We start from the raw sequence: 27,279 nt of genomic DNA, 5'->3' as shown, positions 1-27,279 counted from the left end.
TAATTAAAAATCTGGAATTGAAAGATAATCTTAATGGGAAACAACTGATGGCCTACCAATGACTCCCACATTCCCATGAAAGAATTTTTAAAAAAAGTCAGCACATTTCCATAATAAAAGCAAAATACTGCAGATGCTGGAAATCTGAAATAAAAACAAGAAATGCTCAGTCACTCAGCAAGTCTGGCAGCTAGTTCCGAAAAAGGGTCACTGACCCGAAACGTTAACTCTGCTTCTCTTGCCACATCATATTTCCATTCTTTGACGAGCATTAACAAACCAATGCAGACTATCCAGTCCTTTATTGTTTTGCTGTTTGTGGGATCTTGCTGTGCACAGTTTGGGCTGCCTAGGATTTTGTACATTACAAGATTTTAAAAGGTGCTTGAATAACTGATAAGTGCTTTCGAATGCCCCAAGTTCAGAAAAAGTGCTGTACAACTGCACCGTCCTAGGCAATCCAACAGCTTCAGGGTTACTTCTACTGCCAGCCAGCTTCTTTGCTGATTTTTCCACTTCCAATTTTGAGTTCAAAGAGCCTAGGCAGGTTTTACCCCCACCTAAAGGCTTAAAATGTTTAAAGACTTGTAATGAAGTAGCAGCAGAGTCAAAAAAGGCATTTTAATAGAGAAACAAAAGCATTTATTAAAGAAAAAAAACAGTCCACACTACCTTGTTTTCTCTTCCTGAAGGAAGCATTTGAGGTTATTAGTTCTTTCTTCCATCCTTTACATCACCCACACTGCTCCCTCCCCCCCACCCCAAACATTCCTCACCAGAAGCCACCAACTCACCAGGGTACAGCTGTTCTCCGCTTCCTGGGCCCCAAGTGCTAGGAGAATAATGAATTGTGGAGTGCATCATAAAAAGTCCAACCCTGCCATCACCCCAAGTCTACAAATAAGTAAATTGTATTTGGGGGCAGGGGTGGGAAGTAAAGGAGAAAGGGGTGGGTGGAAGAGGGTTCAAGGGAGGTGAACCCGATTGTGAGCAGGAATCCCTGCCCTGGGCAAGGGAATACCTCTGGATAAATGAAGCCCAGCTGGCTGAGGAGCTGCTAACAGAGGGCACAGCAAGGCCTCAAACCAGACATCTCCATATTGGAGCATGCAGTCTATTGCTGGCCTGGGGGAGTACTTAACTGCTGAGCCCCACTTTTACCCCAACCTTGCTTCTCTGAATCAAATACCCCCCCCAGCAGCATAAATGGCTGATAGGAGATAACTTCTCCCTGTTAAATCACCAGCTGACACCATTTGCATTGAAGAGTGAAAAGGAACAAAACAAGTGATCATAAATCAGAGACTGATCCCCAGGTCTGCATTTAAAATAGTGACCATTTCCCCTTAACAGCAGGAGGCTCACACTTACCCTCAGAGCCAATACCAGCCTTCAATTGGCTGCTAACTCACCAGGTAGATTAAAAATGCAGGGAGAATAAAAAGGCAGTGCTGAACACAATAGACTGGAAAGGATGGAGGCAGAGTTGGAATATGAAGTTTAAAATGGGAAAACAGTGGAGGGGGTTGCTGGAAATCCAGGCCAAATAGGAAAGACATGGAGTGTTCCTTCAAAAATTGTTTAACCCTGAGATTATCCATCGCCAAGAAGTACATGTTTGAGGTTGCATCACCTGTGCAGTTGCTCTTTGCTGTCATTGGAGATGCCCCCTTGGTTCAGTCTGATTCAATGCCTCCAACGCTGGTCACTGCCCACAAGTGTCCACACACGCCTGCCCAGATGTGAAGAGGTGATAGATGCTAACCAGTGGGAACATGACCAAGGCGCCAATCAGTGAGCCCATCTGGATTGCTGTCCCACACCAGACCAGGGCCAAGTGACCTGACTCATGGAGGATGCTGCCAATCACCACCTTCAGGTAGGAGAACAACCCAGTGAACAACATCCATGCAATCACCTGCAAGAGAGAGAACCCCACTAGTGTCAAGTTCATGAGTCAACAGGCAGTGTCAACTAAAGCAACATATCCCATTCCGCCAATCTAATCTCCTTGGTGTTCTGACCAATATTTAATCCCTCAACCAACATCAAATTGATTATCTGGTCATTTATCTCATTGTTGCTTGTGAAATCCTGTGTGCAAATTGGCTGTCATGTTTCCTACATTAAAACAGTGACTATACTTCTAAAGCATTTCATTGGCTGTAAAGCACTTTGGGATGTCCTGAAAAGGTGCTATATAAATGTAAATTCTCTCAAGTAGCTGGCTTACTGGGATATGATTCCAGAGAGGCCTAACAGAGAAAATCCTTGTAATTGAAGGGAGATCAGAACTGGGGGTCATAAAATACAAGACAGTCACTAATAAAGCCAGTAGCGAATTCAGGAGAAACTTGTTTACCCAGAGAATGGAACTTGCTAACACGAGGCATAGTTGAAGTAAAATAACAAATGCATTTATCTAGGTTCTCCTTAAATGGAGAATATGTTAGTAGGTGAAGGAGTTGGGGGGAGGCTCGTGTAGAGCATGAACACCAACATGGACATGTTGGGCCAAATGGCCTGTGCTATAAAAATGTATGTAATGCTATGTAAAAAAAGGTACTTGCCATGCATCTCATTAGCTGATGGTTTAAAACAACATGGTCTGTGGTACTTACCATCAAAGCAACACCCACAGGCTTCCCCAGCAGTGGGGGGCATGGACTGAATGCTGCCACTGTCAAGATGTAGACTGCAAACAGCACCCCTAGCAATGCCAGGACACTCAATCCAAGACTTGATCTGTACAAAATAAAACAAGAGAATAGATTTTTAAAATATACAGAACCAAAATTTTCTGCAGTCGTACAGCCCAGGTGTACACACTCTTGATAAAGGGAAGAGATCGTACAGGACCAGAGCACCACTACTCGGCACAAAGATCTTGGTTAGGCCACATTAGAAAACAGGCCATTGGGCCCCAACAGGTCTATGCTGGCATTTATGCTCCAGAGCTTTTTTTCCCCCTAATTTATTCATGGGATGTGGATGTCACATTTATTGCCCAGATACAAATGAATAGCGTGCTAGGCCATTTCAGAGGGCATTTAAGAGTCAACTACATTGTTATGGGTCTGGAGTCACATATAGGTCAGACCAGTTAAGGACAGCAGATTTCCTTCCCTAAAGGAAATTAGTGAACCAGATGGGCTTGTAGTAACAATCTGATCACATCAGTAATAGTGACAGTGAACCTAATAAAACCTGAAATAAATTATTTAAATTCAAATTCCCTTGTGCTATAGGATTTTAACTCGTGTCTCCAGATTATTACTCCAGACATCTGAATTACCAGTCTAGTAACAACCACTAATACCCCTATTCATCTCACCCCATCAACAAATCCTTGTTTCTTTCTCCCTCATGTACTTATCTAGCTTCCCCTTAAATGTTTCTACGCTACTTGCTTTAACCACTGTGCAAGTTGCACATTTTTAGGGATTTAGAAAATGGCCTTAAGTGTTATACACACAAGTAGGCCATTCAGCCCCTCGAGCCTGCTCTACCATTCAATATATGGCTGATCTGAACATGACCTTAACTCCAGTTTCCTGTCTGCCCCCCCCCCCCCCCCAAAGATCTTGATTCCCTTGTCAATCAAAAAATATGTCTAACTCAGCCTCAGATATATTCAATGACTCAGCCTTCACTGCTGAGTGGGGAGGAGAATTCCAAATACTAACGACCCTCAAAGAAATTCCTCCTCATTTCCGTCTTAAAAGGAAAACCCTTTAATTTGAAACTCTTCCCCTTAGTTCTAGATCCTCAGCACCTACTCCGTCAAGCCCCCTCAGAATCTTACATGTTTCAATAAGATCACCTCTCAATCTTCTAAACTCTAATGAATATAGGCCCAACCTTTCCTCATAAAACAGACCCCTGATCCCAGCAATCAGCCTATTGAACCTTCTGTGAACTGCTTCCAATGCAAGTACATCCTTTCTTAGGTAAGGAGAGCAAAACCATACACAGTACTCTAGGTGTGGTCTCACCAATGCCCTGTACAGTTGTAGCAAGACTTCCCTACTTTTATACTCCATCCCCCTTGAAAAGAAGGCCAACATTCCATTTGCTTCCTAATTTCTTGCTGTACCTGCATACTAACTTTGTAATTCATGCACAAGGATATCCAGATCCCTCTACTCTGTGGTATTTTTATGCTATTACTGCAGCATTGTGCAGTCTCGCTCTATTTAAATATTCTGCTTTTCTATTATTCCTGTCAAAGTAGACAACTTCACATTTTACCACATTATACTCATCAATAAGATCTCATGCTGTGGGGGTAACATATTAGCATGGATAAAGGATTGGTTACCTAACAGGAAACAGCAAACATAAATGGGTCATTTTTCAGGTTGACAAGGAGTGCCACAAGGCTCAGTGCTGGGGCCTCAACTATTGACAATTTATATCAATTACTTGGACAAAGGGGCCGAAGGTATGGTTGCTAAATTTGCTGATGACAAAGATAGGTAGGAAAGTAAGTTGTGAAGAGGACACAAGGAGTCTGCAATATATATATATATATTAGAGCTTAAATGAGTGGGCAAAGATTTGGCAAGTGGAGTATAACGTAGGAAAATGTGAAGTTGTCCATTTTTACAGGAGTAGTAAAGCAGCATATTATTTAAATGGAGAGAGATTTCAGAACTCTGAGGTACAGAGGGATCTGGGTTTCCTGCTCCATGAATCAGGAAAAGTTGGCATGCAGATACAGCAAGTGATTAAGGCAGCAAATGGAATGTTGTCATTTATTGCAAGGGGAATGGAATATAAAAGTAGGGATGTTTTGCTACAGTTGTTTAGGGTATTGGTGAGACCACATCTGGAGTGGTCTACACAATTTTGGTCTCTTTATTTGAGAGATATAAATGAGAGGCAATTCAGGGAAGGTTCACTCGACTGATATCCTGAGAATTTGGGGGGGGGGGGGGGGGGGGTGGTGGTGGAAGAATATCTTAAAGGTTGGACAGATTGGGTATCCATTGGAGTTTACAAGAATGAGGTGATCTTATTGAAACACAAGATCCTGAAGGGATTTGACAGGTGGATGCTGAAAAGGATGTTTCCCCTGTGGAAGAGGCTAAAACTAGGAGACAGTTTAAAAATAAGGGGTCGCCCATTTAAGACAGAGATTAGGAGAATTTTTTTCTCTGAGGGTTGAGTGTCTTTGGAACTCTCTTCCCCAGAGAGCAGTGGAGGCAGGGTCATTGAATATTTAAGGCAGAGGTAGATAAATTCTGACTAAAGGAGTCAAAGGATATCAGGGGTAGGTGGAAATGTGAAGTTGAGGCCACAATCAGATCAGCCATGATCTTATTAAATGGTGAGCCGGATCAAAGGAGCTGAATGTACTTCTGCTCCTAATTTGTATGTGCTCTCAACTGCCAAATTTTTTGCCACTTAACCTAGCTATAACCTATAATCCCTCTGCAGACTCTGTACTCCTCAATTTGCTTTCCTACCCATCTTTGTATTGTCAGCAAATTTGGCTACAATACAGTCGATTCCTTCATCCAAGTTATTAATATAGATCGTAAATAGTTGAGACGCCAGCAGCGATCCCTGTGGAACTCCACTAGCTAGTTTGACAACCTGAAAATTACCCCTTTATCCTGACTGTTTCCAGTTAGCTAGCCAGTCCTCTACCAATGCTAATATATCATCCTCAACACCATGAGCTCTTATCTTGTGTAGTAACCTTTAGCAGATAGACAACTGGCAGTCAGTGTAGAGAACATGAAGACAGTTTCGAGAGAAGGGCAAAGATCATAAATAGGAACAAATAAGGGAACAGGTACTGAGCTGCAGAAGGAAAAATTAAGAGGGCTGCCTAAAAATCAGATTGAGAATGGTTGCAGAGATATAGCAGAATGATACCAGGGATGAGGGACTGTGGAAGAGGAGAGACTAGAGGAGCTTGAGTTGTTCTTAGATCTAAGACGAAGAAATTTTAAAGATATTCAAAATCATGAAAGGGTTTTGACAAGGTAAATAAATTGTTTTCACTCGGAGGGTTGATAACCAGCAGACACAGCTTCGAGATAACTGGCAAAAGAACCCAAGGGGAATACAAGCAGAATTTTATTAAATAAATGAAGCATGTTGTGATCTGGATAATTATTGAAAAGAAATATGTATAGATCTGTGACAAGTAAGAGCAAGGGGGTGGGAGAAGGAAAATAACTGGATAGCTTTTAAAAAAGGGCCAGCACAGGCTTAATGGGCAGAATACTGTTCTTCCGTGCTGCATGATTGTATAAAAAGGCTAAAGATAGGACAAAAGGGGTGCAGGATGGGAAATCAGACTGGATGTGGTTAGAGAGGGGGAAGCAAGAAGTTGAAAGATTTTAAAATACATAGTATCTTTAGAAACTGGGATCCAATGTGGATTAGCAAATAACAGTAAATGCTGGAAGCACTCAGCAGGTCAGGTCGCATCTGCAAAGAGAGAAACAGTTAATTTTTCAGGTTTTGATGTCAAGAGTCAGAAGCAACAGTGCAGGGTCATTTGTGGGTGGGGGAGAAAAGCACAGTGGTCAAATCTCAGCTCAAGGGCTACATTTTGATTAAGACCTCAGCATTACAGAAAGAGAGAGACAGACAGACAGACGAGACAGAGAGAGAGATCTCACCTCCAGAGTACAAACATGGCAATGAAACAAGCCAGTGGATTGGCAAGATTCCCAAGCACCACAGCCAGATGGAAGGTGGTTCCCCCGTAGGGCAGGCAAGCGTACGTCTGTATGGACGGCAGCACCCCATTGGTTAGGGCATTGGAGACGGCCAGCAAGGTCAGAAGGTACATGTTCCGCGTCGTGCAGAATGGAGCTGGCGGTTTGGGGGCCTGCCCGCTCTCTGTGGTCAGGTGGCATGATTCCTGGCCACTGCCCAGTTTGCGCTGCTTGTTGTTGCTGGTGCCTTGCTGGGTCAGTCCAATGAAGGACAGCAGGGAGACAGACATTAGCCCCACCAGAAGCCAGAAGAAGGTGCTAGCCGTGAAGTTCTCCTCAAGGTAGTGCGGCTGGAGGGAGTGCGAGCTGTTGGCGGCTGAACTGTTGCGACACTCCAGCTGGCCCACACCCTGTGCCAGCGCAGCTACACACGGGAAGAGGGCGCTGAAGCCCTGGCCTATAAAGAAGGTCCTGATGTACTTGGATGGGAGGTGGAACATGAAGGGCAGGAAGGTGACATTGGAGGTGCTGCAGACGAAGGCTAGGGCAAAGACCAGGGTCAAGAAGGCGACGCTGTGCAGCTCCCCGCCAATTGGCAAAGTCTGATGCCAGGAGAGGGCTAAGGCAACTGAGGAGACCACACCCAGTGCTTGAATAAAGTAGATAACACAACGCTCATTCAGCAGACCCGGGGAGAACTTGTGTGCGAGGGTGACAGATAAGGGGCCAACGTTTGAAAGAGCCATCAGCACTGTCAGATAGGCCGGCAGATTCCACCCTAGGGAATGGGGAGAATTTAAAAAAAAAAAAAATTAGAATTAATTGTTAAGAGGCTGAAACACCATTTCCCCTCTAACCCTGTTCCATTCCATAAGGAAACATCATCCCTTTTCTGGTCTATCTGCCAGTTTAGATCTCAGCCGCTCTGCCTAGAGAACTAGCACTTTGACATGCGGCTGCATAAGTATCTCGGGCACAATGCGCCGAATGGCCTCCTTCAATGCTGCATTAGTCTAACTCCTTATCATTGTACCTCTGCTGATATTTTGTCTTTTACACAGGGGAGTTACTAAGCCAGATAGGGAGGTACAGGACCTGAGCAACCCCCTATACAACGTGTCTTTGGACTTTCCAATTGGGAAATTGACAAAAAAAAGTCATGTGGTCAGAGGTGGACAACTAAGACCTCCACCCCCACCCCATTGGTAAGCCACTTAACACTGCTGTACCAAAAGGACACGAGTAAACAGAATATCCTTCAGTTTTATTAGTTTAAGAACTTAATTTCTATTGCACCTTTCATGACCTCAGGACATCCCAAAGCACTTCAGTCAACCAAGTTCTTTTGATGTGTAGCCACTGTTAGGACAGAAGAAGCACAGCAGCCAATTTGTGCAGGACAAGATCCCACAAACAGCAATGCAATAAATGATCAAATGATCTGTTTTTAGTGATATTGGCTGAGGGATAAATATTGACCAGGACACCAGGAAGAACTCCCCTGCTCCTTTTTGAAATAGTGCCATGGGAATCACCGACATCCACCTGAGAAAACAGACAGGACCTCAGTTTAACAATGCATCAGAAAGGCAGCACCTCCAATAACTTGAGTGCGCAAGTTTCTGGAATGGGACTTCAGGAGAGTGATGCCCACTGAGACACTGCTGACATCTCAGGAAGTCAGATACCAATAAGATCAGACCAGAGTGCAGCATTGGCACCAGCATGCAGGATTCTCAATGTACATCTAATTTCAGATTCCTTCACGCCCCTCCCTGCACCAAAACAGAGCAGTGACTCTTAGGTTAGGAGTCCTTTCCAGTCTCTAATGCAGTTAGACCCTCAGACTTGACAGCACAATGATGAGCTCTTCAACTACAGGGGCATGACAGAAGAGTGTGCTTCTACTCACACAGCTATACTGCCTAGGCTAAGATCAGCTAACCCATGGGTAACTAGGGAAATCAAAACTGCAACCTTCTAAATCCATACATCCAAGTTAATCACAGGCTGATCTCACTTGAGCCATTAGCGATCTCAGAACAAAACACTTTGAATCTTTCATCTTTGGGACTCACCTTCAGGAAGGGACTTCGTCACCACTGGCAGCTCCACCCACAAGGAGTTCACTGCGACCCATGACCCCATTCCGAACATGGCCACCAATAGGTGGGTGAAGAGAGTGTCACCCAAACCTGATGTGGGCATCTTGTGCAGTGAGGTGGTCTGGATTTCCTTGAAAACAGTAAAAAGCATTGTAGCTCAAGGGCAATATTAAGCTGAGCACCACAGGAACTGGGTTCGACCCCAAACACCCTCACCCCCCAAGCAAAACACAACTTGGGGAAAACCAAGTCTCTCAAAATGAACTCTGAACCTTGATTAATGTATATTCAACAACAAAAACAAGAAATGCTGGAATCACTCAGCAGGTCTGGCAGCATCTGTGGAAAGAGAAGCAGAGTTAACGTTTCGGGTCAGTGACCCTTCTTCGGAACTGATGTATATTCAAATGAGAACAGCAGCCTCCAGTGGACCAAGACTGCACTGCACCCACTTTGCAAAAAGACATTAAAATTTGGAACATAGGAACAAGAGGTGTCCATTTAGCCCCTCAATGAGATCATGGCTTATCTATGATCTAACTCCATTACACCTTGACCTAGCATCAACTGATATTCGCGGAAGAGTTACAACTTCTAACACTCCTTCTGCTTAAGTGTTTCCTAACTTCACTCCTGAAAGGTCTGGCTCTGTCCTAGTCCTAGATTCCCTAACCAGCAGAAACAGTTCCTCTAACCCTTTGTTCCCTTTAATATCCGAAAAGGTTTGATAAAATCACTTAATCCAAGTTCCAGGGAATACAACCCTATTTTGAAAGATATCCCTCCTTGTATTTTAACCCTTGGAGTCCAGCTTTCATTGCAGTAAATCTATTCTGCACTCCCTCCGAGGTGAATACATCCCTGTGGTGTGGTGGCCTGTACTGCTCACGGTATGCCAGGTGTGGAATAACCAGTGCTTTGTATAACTGTAGCATGACTTCTAACCCTGTAGATACAAAGGCCAGCATCCCATTAGCTTTTTTTTTTAAAAATACCTGTCCATGACATTTTACTGACCCATGTACATGGACCCCTAAATCTGTTTGGACTTCTAGCTTACCATTTAGAAAGTTCCTTGTTCTATCTATGTTTAGGACCAAAAGTGGATGATCTCACACTTGCCTATACTGAAATCCATTTATCACAGTTTTACCCATTCATTTAATCTATTCATAGCACTGTGATTTTATGGTACACTATTTACAAAGTCACTTTTATACATTATTGGCAAGCTTGGACATGTGGCTCTACTTCAACGAAGTCATAAATAAATATGGTTAATAGCGCAGGCCCCAACATAGACTCTTCCTGCCAATTATCCTACTCTTGTCTCCTGCTGCTCAGTCAGTTTCCTAACCAGGTCAACAATTTACCCTCAATTCCAAGGCCTTTAACTTTGAGGGACTTTATTAAATGCCATCTGGAAGTCCATATATGGGGGAGGCAACACGTGGTAATGTCAGAGACTAGTATCCCGAAGCCCAGGCTAATGCTTTGGAACATAGGTTGAAGTCCCACCACAGATGTTGAAATTTGAATTCAATTAATAAATCTGGAATTAAAAAGCCAGTCTAATGGTGACCATGAAACCACTAAGTGTTGTAAAAACCCATCTGGTTCACTAATGTTCTTCAGGGAAGGAAATCTGCTGTCCTTAACTACCTGGTCTGCCCTACATGACTCCAGACCTAGAGCAACGTGGTTGACTCTCAACACCCCTCTGAAATGGCCTAGCGAGCCACTCAGTTGGATCAAAAACTGCTATGAAGTCTAAGAAAAAGAATGAAAGTGGACGGACCACCCAGCATTGACCCAGGCACCGGAAACGACAATGGCAAACTCAGCCCGGATGATCCTGCAAAGTCTTCCTTACTAACATCTGGGGCTTGTACCAAAATTGGGAGAATTTCCCCACAAAATAGTCTAGCAACAGCCTGACAGTCATGGTCATGGAATCATATCTTCCATCCAAATTCCCAAAAACCACCATCACCGGGTACGTCCTGTCCCACCAGCACGACCAGAGGTGGCAGCACAGTGGCATATAGTCAGGAGGGAGTTGCCCTTGGAGTCCTCAAGTATTGACTCTGGACCCCATGAAGTCCCATGGCATCAGGTCAAACATGGGCAAGGAAACCTCCTGCTGATTACCACCTATCGCACCCCCCGGCTGATGAATCAGTGCTTCTCCATGTTGAACGCCAGTTGGAAAAAGCACAGGCACAGAATGTACTGAGTGGGGAACTTCAATGTCCATCACCAAGAGTGGCTCAGTAGCACCACTACTGACCAAACCCTGAAGGACATAGCTGCTAGACTGGGTCTGCAGCAGGTGGTGAGGGAATCAAGAGGAACAACCTTGTCCTCACCAATCTACCTGTCACAGATGCATCTGTCGATGACAGTATTAGGTAGGAGTGACCACCGCACACAGTCTTTGTGGAGATGACGTCCCGTCTTCACATTGAGGATATCCTCCATCGTGTTGTGTGGCGCTACCACTGTGCCAAATGGGATAGATTTCGAACAGATCTAGCAACTCAAAATTGGACATCCATGAGGCGCTGTGGGCCATTCGCAGAATTGTATTTAACCACAATCTGTAACCTCTCAGCCTGGCATATCCCCTACTCTACCATCAACCCAGCGGACCAACCCTGGTTCAATGAAGAGTGCAGGAGAGCATGCCAGGAGCTGCACCAGGCACACCTAAAAATAGGCGATGTCAGCCTGCTGAAGCTACAACACAGGACTACTTGCGTGCCGAACAGCGGAAGCAGTACATGATAGACAGGGCTAAGTGATCCCATAACCAACAGATCAGATCGGAGCTCTGTAGTTCTGCCACATCCAGTCGTGAATGTTGGTGGACAATTAAACAATGAACAGGAGGAGGCACCACCACAAATATCCCCATCCTCAATAATGGGGAGCCCAGCACATCAGTGCAAAAGAGAAGGCTGAAGCATTTTCATCCATCTTCAGTCAGAAGTGCTGAGTGGATGATGCATCTCAGCCTCAGAGATCCACAGCATCAGATGCCAGTCTTCAGCTAATCACTCCGCTGATAAACAAACGGCTGAAGGCTATGGGCCCAGACAGCATTCCGGCAATAGTACTGAAGACTTGTGCTCCAGAACTAGCCATGTCCCTAGCCAAGCTATTCCAGTACAGCTGAAACACTGGCATCTACCCAGCAATGTGGAAAATCACCCAGGCATGTCCTGTACACAAAAAGGACAAATCCAACAGGGCCAATTACCACCCTATCAGTAAAGTGATGGAAGGTGTCATCAACATTGCTATCAAGCGGGACTCGCTCAGCAATAACCTGCTCAGTGACACTCAGTTTGGGTTTCGCCAGGGCCACTCACCACCTGACCTCATTACAACCTTGGTCCAAACTTGGACAAAAAGAGAGCTGAACTCCAGAAGTGAGGCGAGAGTGACTGCCCTTGACATCAAGGCAGCATTTGACCGAGTGTAGCATCAAGGAGCCCGAGCAAAACTGGTGTCAATGAGAATCAGGGGGAAAACTCTCCACTAGCTGGAGTCATATCTAGCAGCTGAAGATGGTTGTGGTTGTTGGAGATCAATCATCTCAGTCCCAGGCCCAACCATCTTCAGCTGCTTCAATGACCTTCCCTCTATCATAAGGTCAGAAGTGGGGATGTTCGCTGATGATTGCACAATGTTCAGCACCATTCGTGACTCCTCAGATACTGAAGCAACAAGACCTGGACAACATCCAAGCCTGGGTTGATAAGTGGCAAGTTACATTTGCGCTACACTGGTGGCAGGCATTGACCATCTCAAATAAGACAGAATCCAACCATCTACCCTTCATGTTTGATGACATTCTACTGCTGAATCCCCTAACATCCTGTGGGTTACCAGTGACCAGAAACTGAACTGGACCAGCCACATAAATGCTGTGGCTACAAGAGCCAGTCAGGCTAGAAATTCTGTGGCGAGTAACTTACCTGTCACCCCAAAGCCTGTCCACCTCTACAAGGGACAAGTCAGGAGTGTGATGGAATACTCTCCACTTGCCTGGATGCGTGCAGCTCCAACACCACGCAAGAAGCTCGACACCATTCAGGACAAAGCAGCCCGCTTTAACACCTCATCTGCCATCTTCAACATTCACTCCCTTTACCACTACAGTGGCAGCAGTGTGCACCATCTACAAGATGCACTGCAGTAACTTTGACAGCACCTTCCAACCTGCAACCTCTACCACCTAGAAGGACAAGAGCAGCAGATGCATGGGAACACTAAGTACATAGCCGTTCCTTCACTGTTGCTGGGTCAAGATCCCAAAACTCCCTTGTTAACAGCACTGTGGGTGTACCCACACCCCAAGGACTGCAGCAGTTCAAGAAGGCAGCTCACCACCACCTTCTCATGGTGAATTAAGATTAGAGAAATGAATGTATGGCTAAAAGACTGGTATGGTAGAAGTGCTTTCTGGTTCATGGGGCACTGGCACCAGTACTGGGGTAAGTGGGGGCTGTACCAGTGGTACGGTCTACACCTAAACTGTGCTGGGGCTAGTATTCTAGCAAGCCACATAACTAGGGAAGTAGAGAGGGTTTTAAACTAAATAGTGGGGCAAGGGATTACATTTGGGAAGATGTGGTAAATCAAAGAGTAGAGACAAGAGAGAAGGACATTAATATGGGAAAAGATAAACACATTGACAGGAAGGGATTGAGAGTACAAATGCAAGAATAAATAAGCAGTCAAGGTTAGACATTACAAAATAAAACAAAACGGCTCTGTATCTGAACGCACATTGCATTTGAAACGAGTATGATCTATCAGTTCATCTGTTTTGTTTATTTCTAATTGCGCTGATAGGAATTACAGAGACATGGCTGCAGGATGACAGATCGGGTCCTGAATATTGGAGGGTACATGACATTTAGGAAGGACAGGAAGCTAGGAAAAAAGGTGAAGGGGTGGCTCTGTTAATTAATGATGGTATTAGCGCAAGAGAGGAATCACCCAAGTTCAGGAAACCACGATGTGGAAGCAGTTGGGGTAAAGATGAGAAACGATAAAGGCAAAAAGTCACTTGTGGGAGTGGTGTACAGGCCCCCTAACAGTAACCACACAGTAGGACAGAGCATAAAAGGAAGAAATAATGGGAGCTTGTCAGAAGGGTACAGCAATAATCATGGGGGATTTTAATCTACATATAGACTCAAAAAATCAGATTGGCAAAAGGTAGTCTAGATGAAGGGTTCATAGAATGATTTCAGGAAAGTTTCTTACAACAGCACGGTCTGGAGCTAACCAGAGAGCAGACTATACTAAACCAAGTATTGTGCAACGAGATAGGACTAATGACCTCATAGTGAAGGCTGCAGCGATCATACGATTGAATTTTACATTTGAGGGAGAGTGGTCTAAGGCTAGTATTTTAAACTTAAGGGCATGAAAGCAGAGCTAAAGTGAACTGGCAGATTAGGCTAAGAGATAGGTCAATAGAGATGCAGTGGCAGACATTTAAGGAGTCTTTTTTTTGAGGATATTATTAACAGTACTGACAAAGGGGAGTCAGTGGACGTGGTATACTTGGATTTTCAGAAGGCTTTTGATAAAGTCCCCCACAGGAGATTGGTTAGCAAAATTAAAGCACATGGGATAGGAGGTAATATAATCGCATGAATTAAAGATTGGTTAACAGACAGAAAGCAGAGAACAAAGAACAGTACAGCACAGGAACAGGCCATTCGGCCCTCAAAGCCTGCGCCGATCTTGATACCTGCCGAAACTAACACCTTCTGCACTTCCGGGGCCCATATCCCTCTATTCCCTTCCTATTCATGTATGTCAAGATGTCTCTTAAACGTTGCTATCGTATCTGCTTCCACCACCTCCCCTGGCAGCAAGTTCCAGGCACTCACCACCCTCTGTGTAAAAAAAAAAACTTGCCTCGCACATCCCCTCTAAACTTTGCCCCTCGCACCTTAAACCTATGTCCCCTAGTAACTGACTCTTCCACCCTGGGAAAAAGCTTCTGACTATCCACTCTGTCCATGCCACTCATAACTTTGTAAACCTCTATCATGTCGCCCCTCCACCTCCGTCGTTCCAGTGAAAACAATCCGGGTTTTTCCAACCTCTCCTCATAGCTAATGCCCTCCAGACCAGGCAACATCCTGGTAAACCTCCTCTGTACCCTCTCCAAAGCCTCCACGTCCTTCTGGTAGTGTGGCAACCAGAATTGCACACAATATTCTAAGTGTGGCCTAACTAAAGTTCTGTACAGCTGCAACATGACTTGCCAATTTTTATACTCTAAGCCCCGACCGATGAAGGCAAGCATGCCGTATGCCTTCTTGACTACCTTATCCACCTGCGTTGCCACTTTCAGTGGCCTGTGGACCTGTACGCCCAGATCTCTCTGCCTGTCAATACTCCTAAGGGTTCTACCATTTACTGTATACCTCCCACCTGCATTAGACCTTCCAAAATGCATTACCTCACATTTGTCCGGATTAAACTCCATCTGCCATTTCTCCACCCAAGTCTCCAACCGATCTATATCCTGCTGTATCCTCTGACAATCCTAATCATTATCTGCAACTCCTGTGTTGGCAGGCTGTGACGAGTGGGGTACCGCAGGGATCAGTGCTTGGGCCCCAGCTGTTCACAATACACAATGATTTGGATGTGGGGACCAAATGTAATACTTCCAAGTTTGCGGATGACAAAACTAGGTGGGCATGTGTGTTGTAAGCATGATGCAAAGTGGCTTCAAGGGGATTTGGACAGACTTAGTGAGTGGGCAAGAACGTGGCAGATGAAATATAATGTGGAAAATTGTGAAGTTATCCACTTTGGTAGGAGGAATAGATGTGCAGAGTATTTCTTAAATGGTAAGAGATTAGAAAGTGTAGATGTACGAAGGGACCTAGGTGTCCTTGTCAATAAGTCACTGAAAGCCAACATGCAAGTGCAACAATTGGGAAGGCGAATGGTATATCTACCTTTATCGCAACAGGATGAGTACAGCAGTAGTGAAGTCTTGCTTCAATTTTATAGAAACTTGGTTAGACCACACCAGGAGTACTGTGTGCAGTTTTGGTCCCCTTACCTTAGAAAAAGGATATTATTGTGTCATGCAGGCCCCCACCTGCCAAGAATGAGGCGCACATTATTTCACCACATGAACATTAAAACTTAAAATTGGTGCTGGGGAGAAAAGAGGGCCTATCACAAGGAATTGCCAGGCCCTTGCCATAAAGACCTTTTTGTTGTATGCGAGCAGACAGTGTTGGAACAAAGGACCCAATCCTTGCTTCCCCAATACACAGAAGTGGTCAGACCAGTTTAGTCACATGACTAACTGGCTGTTTGAATTTGAACTTGCCACAGACTGTTTGAAACTCAATGTTTTTTCTCCTGGACTGAACACCTCTCTCCTGTCTGCTCACATCTCTTTCTCACGGAACTGAAAACCACCAAAGACATATGAACCCCAAGAAAGAAAAGGCTCCTACAGTGAACAAGGTGTAAGACGAATACTGGGCCCCAACGAAAAACACTACCTACAATCAAGGTCTACGGAGAGTTCGAAGCACAGTAAAAAAAAAAAAAAACCCTCTTCAGAGATTGCCTCAAACCCCTCCATTTTATTTTTCTTCTCTTTTCTGTCCCTATTTGCATGTGCGTATCGCGTATACATGCCAGCGTGGGGTGCAGCATGTAGCCATAGGCGTTAACCGAAATGGAGTTTAAGTATTAGTAAATTTCATTTTTCTTCTTTAAACCTAAGAAAGCCTGTTTATGCTCATTTCTTTGCCTTATAGTCGGAAAGCAGTGAACAAGGATTCACCAAGGGGGAGCTCAACACAATGTGTTTAAAATTAAAACCTGTTACAATAAGACCAGGTGAAGACAGCAAATGACCCCTAGACATCCTTCTTACTGGGTCATAACAATTGCCATAGAGGGAGTACAAAGGTTCAACAGATTTGTTCCCAGGATGGCAGGACTGTCCTATGAAGAGAGATTGGGGAAACTGGGCCTGTATTCTCCACAGTTGCGAAGAATGACAGGTGATCTCATTGAAACCTACAAAATACTTAAAAGGGATAGACAGGGTAGATGCAGCAAAGAGGTTTCCCCTGGTTGGGGAGTCTAGAACCAGGGGAAACAATTTCAAAATAAGGGGGAAGCCACTTAGGACAGAGATGAGGAGAAATTTCTTTACTCACTCAGTGTCGTGAATCTTTGGAATTCTCTACCCAGAGGGCTGTGGAAGCTCAGTCATTGAGTATGTTTAAAGCAGAGATTGACAGATTTCTAAATACAAATGACATAAGGCGATACGAGAATAGTGTAGGAAAAAGGCATTGAAGTGGATGATCAGCCATGATCATACTGAATTGGGGGGGGGGACACACAGACTCGATGGGCTGAATGGCCTACTCTGGTTCCTATGTTCCTCTGAAATAATTTCAAAAAGTACTTCATTGGCTGCAAGGGCTTGTGGACAGCCAAAGCAGTGAAAAGGTGCTATATAAATGCAAATCGTCCCTTTCACAAGGTGATGACAGAGAACCACCGCCAAAGACTTGCAGGTGATAGGTAAATTGGCTGTTATAAATTGCCCCTAGTGTAGGTAGGTGGTAGGGCATATGGGATTACTGTGGGGTTAGTATAGATGGGTGGTTGTTGGTCAGCACAGACTCGGTGGGCCAAAGGGCCTGTTTCAGTGCTGTATCTCTAAATAAAAAATAAAAAAAACGACATCAGCTTGTTAGTCCAGAATGACTCCAACAAACTCCTTATCATAGCACCTAATTGGTTGCTCAACAATTCCAGAATTTTCATTCCCACTACTCTATCTAGGATTATGTAATCAATCCATGAAAATGAACTTCCCAATATTAGTTCTAAGTGTGCTTATGTCAGTAACGTACAGTGGCTGAGGAGATGGAACCATTTAAGGCTGAAAACCCACAGGCTCCTTTTATGGAGCAGGAGTAGGCCATTTGGCCCCTTCATGTCTGCTCCGCCATTTAGTAAGATCATGGCTGATCTGACTGTGGCCTCAATTCCACGTTCCCGCCTACCCTCCTCTGCCCTTTGACTCCCTTGTTAGGCAAGGATTTATCTACTCCTGCCTTTAAAGTATTCAATGACCCTGTCTCCATTGGAACTCTCTTCCCCAGAGAGCAAAGAGTCACATCCCTCAGAAAAAAAATTTCTCTTCACCCTTGTCTCAAATGGGAGACTTCTTATTGTTAAACTGTGTCTCCCGTAAGTGGAAACATCCTTCCAGCATCCACCCTGTCAAATCCCCTCAGGATCTTATAGAAACATAGAAAATAGGAGCAGGAGTTGGCCATTCGGCCCCTCAAGCCTGCTCCGCCATTCATGATCATGGCTGATCATCCAACTCAGTAACCTGTTCCCGCTTTCGCCCCATACCCTTTGATCCCTTTAGACCCAAGAGCTATATCTAACTCCTTCTTGAAAACATACAATGTTTTGGCCTCAACTGCTTTGTGGTAGAAAATTCCACAGGCTCCCCACTCTCTGGGTGAAGAGATCTTATGTTTCAATAAGATCACCTCTCAATCTTCGAAACTCCAATGGATACAGACTCTCAAGATTAAACCACCACCCCACCCCCCCCAATCCCAGGTATCAGTCTTCTCTGAACTGCTTCCAATGCAATTATATCCTTTGAGACCAAAACTGGACAATACTCTAGATGTGGTCTCACCAATGCCCTGTACAACTGTAGCTAAACATCTCTACTTTTGAATTTCTTCCCCTTGCAATAAACATTGCATTTTCCTTCTTAAATTACTTGCTGTATCTGCAAGTAACCAGCAAGCACCAGCTAGACCTCATTGTCACAAGGCGAGCCGCCTTAAACAGTGTTCAAATCACACGCAGCTTCCACAGTGCGGACTGCGACACCGACCACTCCCTGGTGTGCAGCAAGGTTACACTCAGACCAAAGAAGTTGCATCATTCCAAGCAGAAGGGCCACCCGTGCATCAACACGAGCAGAATTTCTCACCCACAGCTGTTACAAAAATTTCTAAATTCACTTGTAACAGCCCTTCAAAACACTCCCACAGGGGATGCTGAGACCAAGTGGGCCCACATCAGAGACGCCATCTATGAGTCAGCTTTGACCACCTACGGCAAAAGTGCGAAGAGAAATGCAGACTGGTTTCAATCTCATAATGAAGAGCTGGAACCTGTCATAGCCGCTAAGCGCATTGCACTTTTGAACTACAAGAAAGCCCCCAGCGATTTAACATCCGCAGCACTTAAAGCAGCCAGAAGTACTGCACAAAGAACAGCTAGGCGTTGCGCAAACGACTACTGGCAACACCTATGCAGTCATATTCAGCTGGCCTCAGACACCGGAAACATCAGAGGAATGTATGATGGCATGAAGAGAGCTCTTGGGCCAACCATCAAGAAGATCACCCCCCTCAAATCTAAATCGGGGGACATAATCACTGACCAACGCAAACAGATGGACCGCTGGGTTGAGCACTACCTAGAACTGTACTCCAGGGAGAATGCTGTCACTGAGACTGCCCTCAATGCAGCCCAGCCTCTACCAGTCATGGATGAGCTGGACATACAGCCAACCAAATCGGAACTCAGTGATGCCATTGATTCCCTAGCCAGCGGAAAAGCCCCTGGGAAGGACAGCATTACCCCTGAAATAATCAAGAGTGCCAAGCCTGCTATACTCTCAGCACTACATGAACTGCTATGCCTGTGCTGGGACGAGGGAGCAGTACCCCAGGACATGCGCGATGCCAACATCATCACCCTCTATAAAAACAAAGGTGACCGCGGTGACTGCAACAACTACCGTGGAATCTCCCTGCTCAGCATAGTGGGGAAAGTCTTTGCTCGAGTCGCTCTGAACAGGCTCCAGAAGCTGGCCGAGCGCGTCTACCCTGAGGCACAGTGTGGCTTTCGTGCAGAGAGATCGACTATTGACATGCTGTTCTCCCTTCGTCAGATACAGGAGAAATGCCGTGAACAACAGATGCCCCTCTACATTGCTTTCATTGATCTCACCAAAGCCTTTGACCTCGTCAGCAGACGTGGTCTCTTCAGACTACTAGAAAAGATCGGATGTCCACCAAAGCTACTAAGTATCATCACCTCATTCCATGACAATATGAAAGGCACAATTCAACATGGTGGCTCCTCATCAGAGCCCTTTCCTATCCTGAGTGGTGTGAAACAGGGCTGTGTTCTCGCACCCACACTTTTTGGGATTTTCTTCTCCCTGCTGCTTTCACATGCGTTCAAATCCTCTGAAGAAGGAATTTTCCTCCACACAAGATCAGGGGGCAGGTTGTTCAACCTTGCCCGTCTAAGAGCGAAGTCCAAAGTACGGAAAGTCCTCATCAGAGAACTCCTCTTTGCTGACGATGCTGCTTTAACATCTCACACTGAAGAATGCCTGCAGAGTCTCATCGACAGGTTTGCGTCTGCCTGCAATGAATTTGGCCTAACCATCAGCCTCAAGAAAACGAACATCATGGGGCAGGATGTCAGAAATGCTCCATCCATCAATATTGGCGACCATGCTCTGGAAGTGGTTCAAGAGTTCACCTACCTAGGCTCAACTATCACCAGTAACCTGTCTCTAGATGCAGAAATCAACAAGCGCATGGGTAAGGCTTCCACTGCTATGTCCAGACTGGCCAAGAGAGTGTGGGAAAATGGCGCACTGACACGGAACACAAAAGTCCGAGTGTATCAGGCCTGTGTCCTCAGTACCTTGCTCTACGGCAGCGAGGCCTGGACAACGTATGCCAGCCAAGAGCGACGTCTCAATTCATTCCATCTTCGCTGCCTTCGGAGAATACTTGGCATCAGGTGGCAGGACTATATCTCCAACACAGAAGTCCTTGAAGCGGCCAACACCCCCAGCTTATACACACTACTGAGTCAGCGGCGCTTGAGATGGCTTGGCCATGTGAGCCGCATGGAAGATGGCAGGATCCCCAAAGACACATTGTACAGCGAGCTCGCCACTGGTATCAGACCCACCGGCCGTCCATGTCTCCGTTATAAAGACGTCTGCAAACGCGACATGAAATCGTGTGACATTGATCACAAGTCGTGGGAGTCAGTTGCCAGCATTCGCCAGAGCTGGCGGGCAGCCATAAAGACAGGGCTAAATTGTGGCGAGTCGAAGAGACTTAGTAGTTGGCAGGAAAAAAGACAGAGGCGCAAGGGGAGAGCCAACTGTGCAACAGCCCCAACAAACAAATTTCTCTGCAGCACCTGTGGAAGAGCCTGTCACTCCAGAATTGGCCTTTATAGCCACTCCAGGCGCTGCTTCACAAACCACTGACCACCTCCAGGCGCGTATCCATTGTCTCTCGAGATAAGGAGGCCCAAAAGAATCTGCATACTAACTTCATGTGTGTACAAGGACACTCAGATCCCTCTGCATCTCAGTTCTGCAAACTCTCTCCATTTAAATACTTTGCTTTTCTATTTTTCCGACCAAGCTGGACAAGTTCACACTTTCCCACATTGTACTCCATCTGCCAAATCTTTGCCCACTCAAACTATTTATATCCCTTTGCACACTCCTCATGTCCGCCTTGTCTGAGACACACATCAGCCATGAACTTATCGAATGGCGGAGCAGGATCGAGGGGCCAAATGTCCTACTTCTGCTCCGAATTTATATATTCATATGTTATGAAGAGGATACAACTTACCCTTCTACCTATCTTTATCAGCAAATTTAACAACCATACATTCTGTCTCTTCATCCAAGTTTAATATAGATTGTAAATAGTTGAGGTCATACGAACATACAAATTAGGAGCAGGAGTAGGCCACTCGCCCTTCGAGCCTGCTCTGACATTCAATAAGTTCATGGCTGAACTGATTACTCCACATTTCCACCTACCCCAAATAACCTTCCATCCCCTTGCTTATCAATAATCTATCTACCTCTGCTTCTTCCACTGCCTTTTGAGTCCAAAGACCCTCAGAGAAAACATTTCTCCTCATCGGTCTTAAATGGGGGCCCCCTTATTTTTAAACAGTGACCCCTAGTTCTAGATTCTCCCACAAGGGAAAACACGCACCCTGTCAAGACCCCTCAGGATTTTGTGTGTTTCAATCAAGTCCCTCTTACTCTAAATTCCAGCAGATACAAGCCTAGCTTGTCCAATCTTTCCTCGTAAGACAGCCCACCCATTCCAGATATTAATCTAGTCAACCCTCTCTGAACTGCCTCCAATGCATTTACATCCTTCCTTAAATAAGGAGACCAGTACAGTATTCCAGATGTATAGCTGAAACATAACCTCCCTACTTTTGTATTCAATTCCTTTCGCAATAAATGATAACATTCCATTAGCTTTCCCAATTATGTGCTGTACCTGCATACTAACCTTTAGCAATTCATGCACTAGGACACCCAGATCCCTCTGCATTTCAGAGCTCTGCAATCTCTCACCATTTAGATAATATGCTTTTTTATTCTTCCTGCCAAAGTGGACTATTTCCCACATTATACTCCATTTGCCAGGTCTTTGCCCACTCACTTAACCTATCTATATCCCTTTGTAGCCTCCTTATGTCCTCTTCACAACATACATTCCTACCTATCTTTGTGTCATCAGCAAATTTAGCAAACATCCCTTCATCCAAGTCATTTATATAAATTGTAAAAAGTTGAGGCCCCAGCACAGATCCCTGTGGCACACCGCTCGTTACATCTTGCCAACCAGAAAGTGACCCATTTATGCCTACTGTTTCCTGTTAACTAGCCAATCTTCTATCCATGTCAATATGTTACCCCCTACACCATGAGCTTTTATTTTCCACAATAACCTTTGATGTGGCACCTCATCAAATGCCTTCTGGAAATCTAAGTACAATACATCCACCTGTTCCCCTTTATCCACAGCACATGCAACTTCCTCAAAGAACCCCAATAAATTGGTAAAACATGATTTCCCTTTCAAAAACCACGTGGACTCTGCCTGATTCTTCTTTGGCCTCCTTGTCTCGGGAGACAATGGGTAAGCGCCTGGAGGTGGTCAGTGGTTTGTGGAGCAGCGCCTGGCTATAAAGGCCAATACTAGAGTGACAGACTCTTCCACAGGTGCTGCAGAAAAAATTGGTTGTCGGGGCTGTTACACAGTTGGCTCTCCCCTTGCACTTGTCTTTTTTCCTGCCAACTGCTAAGTCTCTTCGACTCGCCACACTTTAGCCCTGCCTTTATGGCTGCCCGCCAGTTCTGCCAATCGCTGGCAACTGACTCCCACGACTTGTGATCAGTTACAGGACTTCAAGTCGTGTTTGCAGACATCTTTAAAGCGGAGGCAGTGACGGCCGGTGGGTCTGATACCAGTGGCGAGCTCACTGTACAATGTGTCCTTGGGGATCCTGCCATCTTCCATGCGGCTCACATGGTCAAGCCATCTCAAGCGCCGCTGACTCAGTAGTGCGTATAGTCTGCCTGATTACCTCGATTTTTTTCTAAGTGCCCTGCTATAACATCTTTAATAATAGCTTCTAACATTTTCCCCAAGACAGAAGTTAAGCTAACTGGCCAGTAGTTTCCTGCTTTCTATCTCTCCGCCGCCTCCCCCCCACTTTTTGAATAAAAGGAGAGACATTCGCTATTTTACAATCTAAAGGAACCTTCCCCAAATCTAGGGAATTTTGGAAAATTAAAACTAACGCATCAACTATCCCACTAGCCACTTCTTTTAACACCCGAGGATGAAGTCCATCAGGACCCGGGGACTTGTCAGCCCACAGCTCCAACAATTTGTTCGGTACCACTTCCCCAGTGATTACAATTTTCTTGAATTCCTCCCTCCCATTTCCTGACTTACAGCGAATACTGGGATGTTACTTGTATCCTCAATAGTGAAGATTGATGCAAAATATCTGTTCAGTTCATCTGCCAGCGCTGATCCCTGTTGCACTCCACTAGTTACAGCTCGTCAACCCAAGAATGACCCACTTATGCCTACTCTCTGGTTAGCTAACAGGAAACACTCCTCTATCCATGCTAATATGTTACCCCCTAAACCATTGGCTCTTATTTTGCGTGATAACCTTTGATCTAGCACCTCACCAAATGCCTTCTGGAAATACAAGTCCACCACATCCACAGGATCCCCTTTATCCCCATTGCTGGGGATAAAGAACTACATTAGTCAAACATGATTTCTCTTTCACAAAACCATATTGACTGCCTAATTACACTGAGATTTAATAATAGATTAATAATAGATTCCAGCATTTTCCCTATGACCGATGTTAAGCTAACTGGTCTGTAGTTTCCTCCTTTCTTGAATAGCAGAGTTACATTTGCTATTTTCTAATCTAATGGGACTTTTCCAGAATCTGCGGAATTTTGGAAAATTAAAACCAATGCATCCACTATCTCAGCAGCTCTAACTCGCTAATCTTATTTACCTTATGTCAATTTGCTCATAGCTCAGGTAATAATCCAGAGATTATTACCTTTGAGGTTCTGCTTTTTAAATTTAGGCCCTAGCTGCTCATTCTCAGCAGAACCTCTTTCCTAGCTCTACCTACATGGTAGATGAAGGTAGAAACAATGACCACTGGAACCTCCCCCTTCCACTGCAAGTTCCTCTCCAGCCCAGAGCAGATGTCCCGCATCCTAGCACTGGGCAGGCAACACAGCCAACTGGACTCACTCTCAGCTGCAGAGAACTGTGTCTATCTCCTGACTATGCTATCCCCTATCACTACATTCCTATTAACTTTCCCCCCCCCACCCCACCCCACCTCCCCACACCCACACTTGAATGGCTTCCTGTATCATGGTGCCATGGTCAGTTCACTCATCCACCTTGCAGCCCCTGCTTTCATCTACAGGTTGGAAGAACCTTGAACCTGAGACAATTGCAAAGATTGAGGCTCCTCCACTTATACATTCTGGGTCCCCATACCTGCCTCACTCACTTTCCTGTCCCTTACCATGGGCCAAAGCAGAAGACCCTATCCTAAGAGGTGTCCAGGTAACTTTCCCCTCCCTGATGCATTGCAGTGTCTGAAGCTCGGCCTCCAGCTCACTGACTCTGAGCCGAAGTTCCTGCAGCCGCAGACACTTACTGCGGACGTATTTGTCCTGGATCACACTGGCATCCAGGAGCTTCCACTTCATGTAGTCGCAACATTATCACCTACCCAGCCATTTTTATTATTTGATAAAAAATAAATTCATAAAGCTTAATACTCCCAATAAGCTTTATTACTGCTAGTAAACTTTACTAGTAATAAAACCAGTTACTGATAAATTACTTCAGTTTTGAAGATAAAACTCTCAGACCACTCCCCTCAAAGTAGCAATACCCAGCCTATCAGCTTAAGACTTTCCTGTGATGCCACACCAGGTTCCTGTACTGTTTTCAAACTCTCTCTACATGCTCTGCACATCTTTTTAAAAGTGAAAAAATGCAGGATGTCGACATCACTGGAAAAACCCAGTCTTTATTGCCCATCCCTAGTTGCACATTGATAAGGTGGCAGTGGGTAAAGGCCTGCTCGGGTCTGCAAATGAAACCCAACACGAGCCCGACAGAACCCGCGCCCAACCAGAGTCCTTTTATTTTTTCCCGCACCCAACCATAAATTAATCTACCTTCTGTTTTCCACCTTGTTCCTTACCTGCACAAGCTTAAAATAACAAAACCACCTTTAAAGTCCAAAAAGTAAATAAACATTAGAGTCACTTACCTGAGGTGGTGATCGAGTGTCCAATTCGGCCCAACCCGAGCCCAAATGCCAGACACGTCGTCAGGTTCAGGTCAGATAGCAGGCCTTTAGTGGTGGGCCATCTTGAACCACTGCAGTCCAGATGGTGAAAGTATTGTTAGATAGGGAATGCCAAGATTTTGCCATATATAATTTTTTTTATTCATTCATGGGATGTGGGCATCACTGACAAGGCAGGTATTTATTGCCCATTCTAATTCACCTTGAGAATGTGGTGATGAGCCCCCTTCTTGAAGCACTGCAGCCCCTGTAGGGTACATACACCCACAGTGCTGTTGGGAAGGGAGTTCCAGGATTTTGTCCCAGTTACTGAGTAACTTGGAAGAAGATCACATGCACTTGCTGTCCTTGTCCTTCTAGGCAGCGTGCACGATGACCATGTACTACTTCACTTGCATCATAAACTTTTACCTATGTAGCTCAACAGTTATAGGAACGGGAAGCCATTCAGTCCCACAGACCTATTCTCCCATTAAGTTAGATCATCCCTAATGTTAAGTCAGTTACTCAACTTCCAACTTGGTTACATAACCCTTACCAAACTAAAAATGAACAAAATGGCTGTCAATCTGGCAAAGGGTCATTGATGTCAATCATTAACTGTTGCTCTTTCCACAGATGTTACATGAACTGCAGAGTATTTTCAGCATTTTCTGTTTTATTTCAGATTTCCAGTACTTAGTTTTTTCTTTACAAAAGCAATCTCAGCTTTGATATTTTCAGCTGACTTCAATTTAGTTTCAGTTATTTTGGGGGGTGGCAAGTTCCAAATTGCCACTATCTTTTGTGGAAAGTGCTTCCTGACATCACTACTGAACTGCCTAACTAGTGGCTTATCCTAAAGTAAGAGCAAAATACTGCTGGAAATCTGAAATAGAGAGAAAAAAATTGCTGGAAATACTCAACAGGTCTGGCAGGATCCGTGGAGAGAGAAACAGAGTTTCAGGTCAGTAACCCTTTATCAGAAGTTCAGATCACTGACCTGAAACATTAACTCTGCTTCTCTCTCTCTCTCTCTCGCTCCACAGATCCTGCCAGACCCGCTGAATATTTCCAGCATGTCTTTTTAATTTCGTGGTTTATCCTTCTTCTACCCCCCCCCCCCCCCCCCTTGTCTAATGAAGGCGACAAGCAGATAAGCTGCACTTTTATTAAGCAGCCAACTTCGCAAGTACTTTTCTCTCCTTACCTGGAGTGCTGTACTTTCCCCAATCAGAGCTGAACAACTCAATAAAACCTTGTCCGAAATCCCCCTTCACATTAACCAGCTCCTCACCGACCAAAGGCAAGAGAGGGGGAAAAACTTGAAGCCATAAAAACAACCTCCAACCTCTTTCTAAACAGGACTCCACAATAAGCAGCACAGGGATTGGCCATGTTATATTTATTCCACCCAATCGTGGTGGACCTTGACTTAAAGAGGCACGTTCTTCTTAAAGGGGTGATCCAATATTTTTTGTTGCGCCGACAAAACGTTTTGGTGGGGTAGGGCGATGTTGGTGTAGGGGAAGATCACATTAAAGAAGTGTTTTTTTTTTAACGCACAAAGGCAAAAAATTTTCAACTGCCCCTTACCCTGCCTCATTCTGAAGTGTGGCAGATATGTAGAAATTGATTCCAAACACAAAGCAGTTAATATCACTCCTGTAACAGAAAAGGAACAGATGCAGAAATCTGACAGGAATAGCACT

General features: G+C 45.0%; 1 protein-coding gene across 1 annotated transcript; it reads right to left on the bottom strand.

The window, feature by feature from the left end:
• Nucleotides 1-602: 602 nt before the first annotated feature.
• On the bottom strand, nt 603-26,969 carry slc52a2 (solute carrier family 52 member 2). The gene is made up of 6 exons (XM_068015754.1): nt 26,778-26,969; nt 25,550-25,659; nt 8,759-8,915; nt 6,642-7,458; nt 2,622-2,745; nt 603-1,918 (listed from the first exon to the last, which is right to left on the bottom strand). The coding sequence occupies exons 3-6, from the start codon at nt 8,886-8,888 to the stop codon at nt 1,706-1,708; spliced, it is 1,284 nt and encodes a 427-aa protein (XP_067871855.1). The 5' UTR covers nt 8,889-8,915; nt 25,550-25,659; nt 26,778-26,969; the 3' UTR covers nt 603-1,705.
• Nucleotides 26,970-27,279: the final 310 nt, after the last annotated feature.

This window comes from Heterodontus francisci, chromosome 2, assembly GCF_036365525.1.
Source record: "Heterodontus francisci isolate sHetFra1 chromosome 2, sHetFra1.hap1, whole genome shotgun sequence".
In the NCBI taxonomy this organism is placed as follows: Eukaryota; Metazoa; Chordata; class Chondrichthyes; order Heterodontiformes; family Heterodontidae; genus Heterodontus; species Heterodontus francisci.
This window is presented reverse-complemented; position numbering and strand designations above follow the sequence as displayed.

What these genes read in the sequence shown, in the direction of transcription:
- slc52a2 (XM_068015754.1), bottom strand. Translation starts at nt 8,888, where the DNA reads ATGCCCACATCAGGTTTGGGTGACACTCTCTTCACCCACCTATTGGTG. An exon ending in GACGAAGTCCCTTCCTGAAG is followed by an intron (nt 7,459 to 8,758) that starts GTGAGTCCCAAA and finishes CCCATTCCCTAG; the next exon opens with GGTGGAATCTGCCGGCCTAT. An exon ending in GCCATGTTTGTACTCTGGAG is followed by an intron (nt 2,746 to 6,641) that starts GTGAGATCTCTC and finishes TATTTTGTACAG; the next exon opens with ATCAAGTCTTGGATTGAGTG.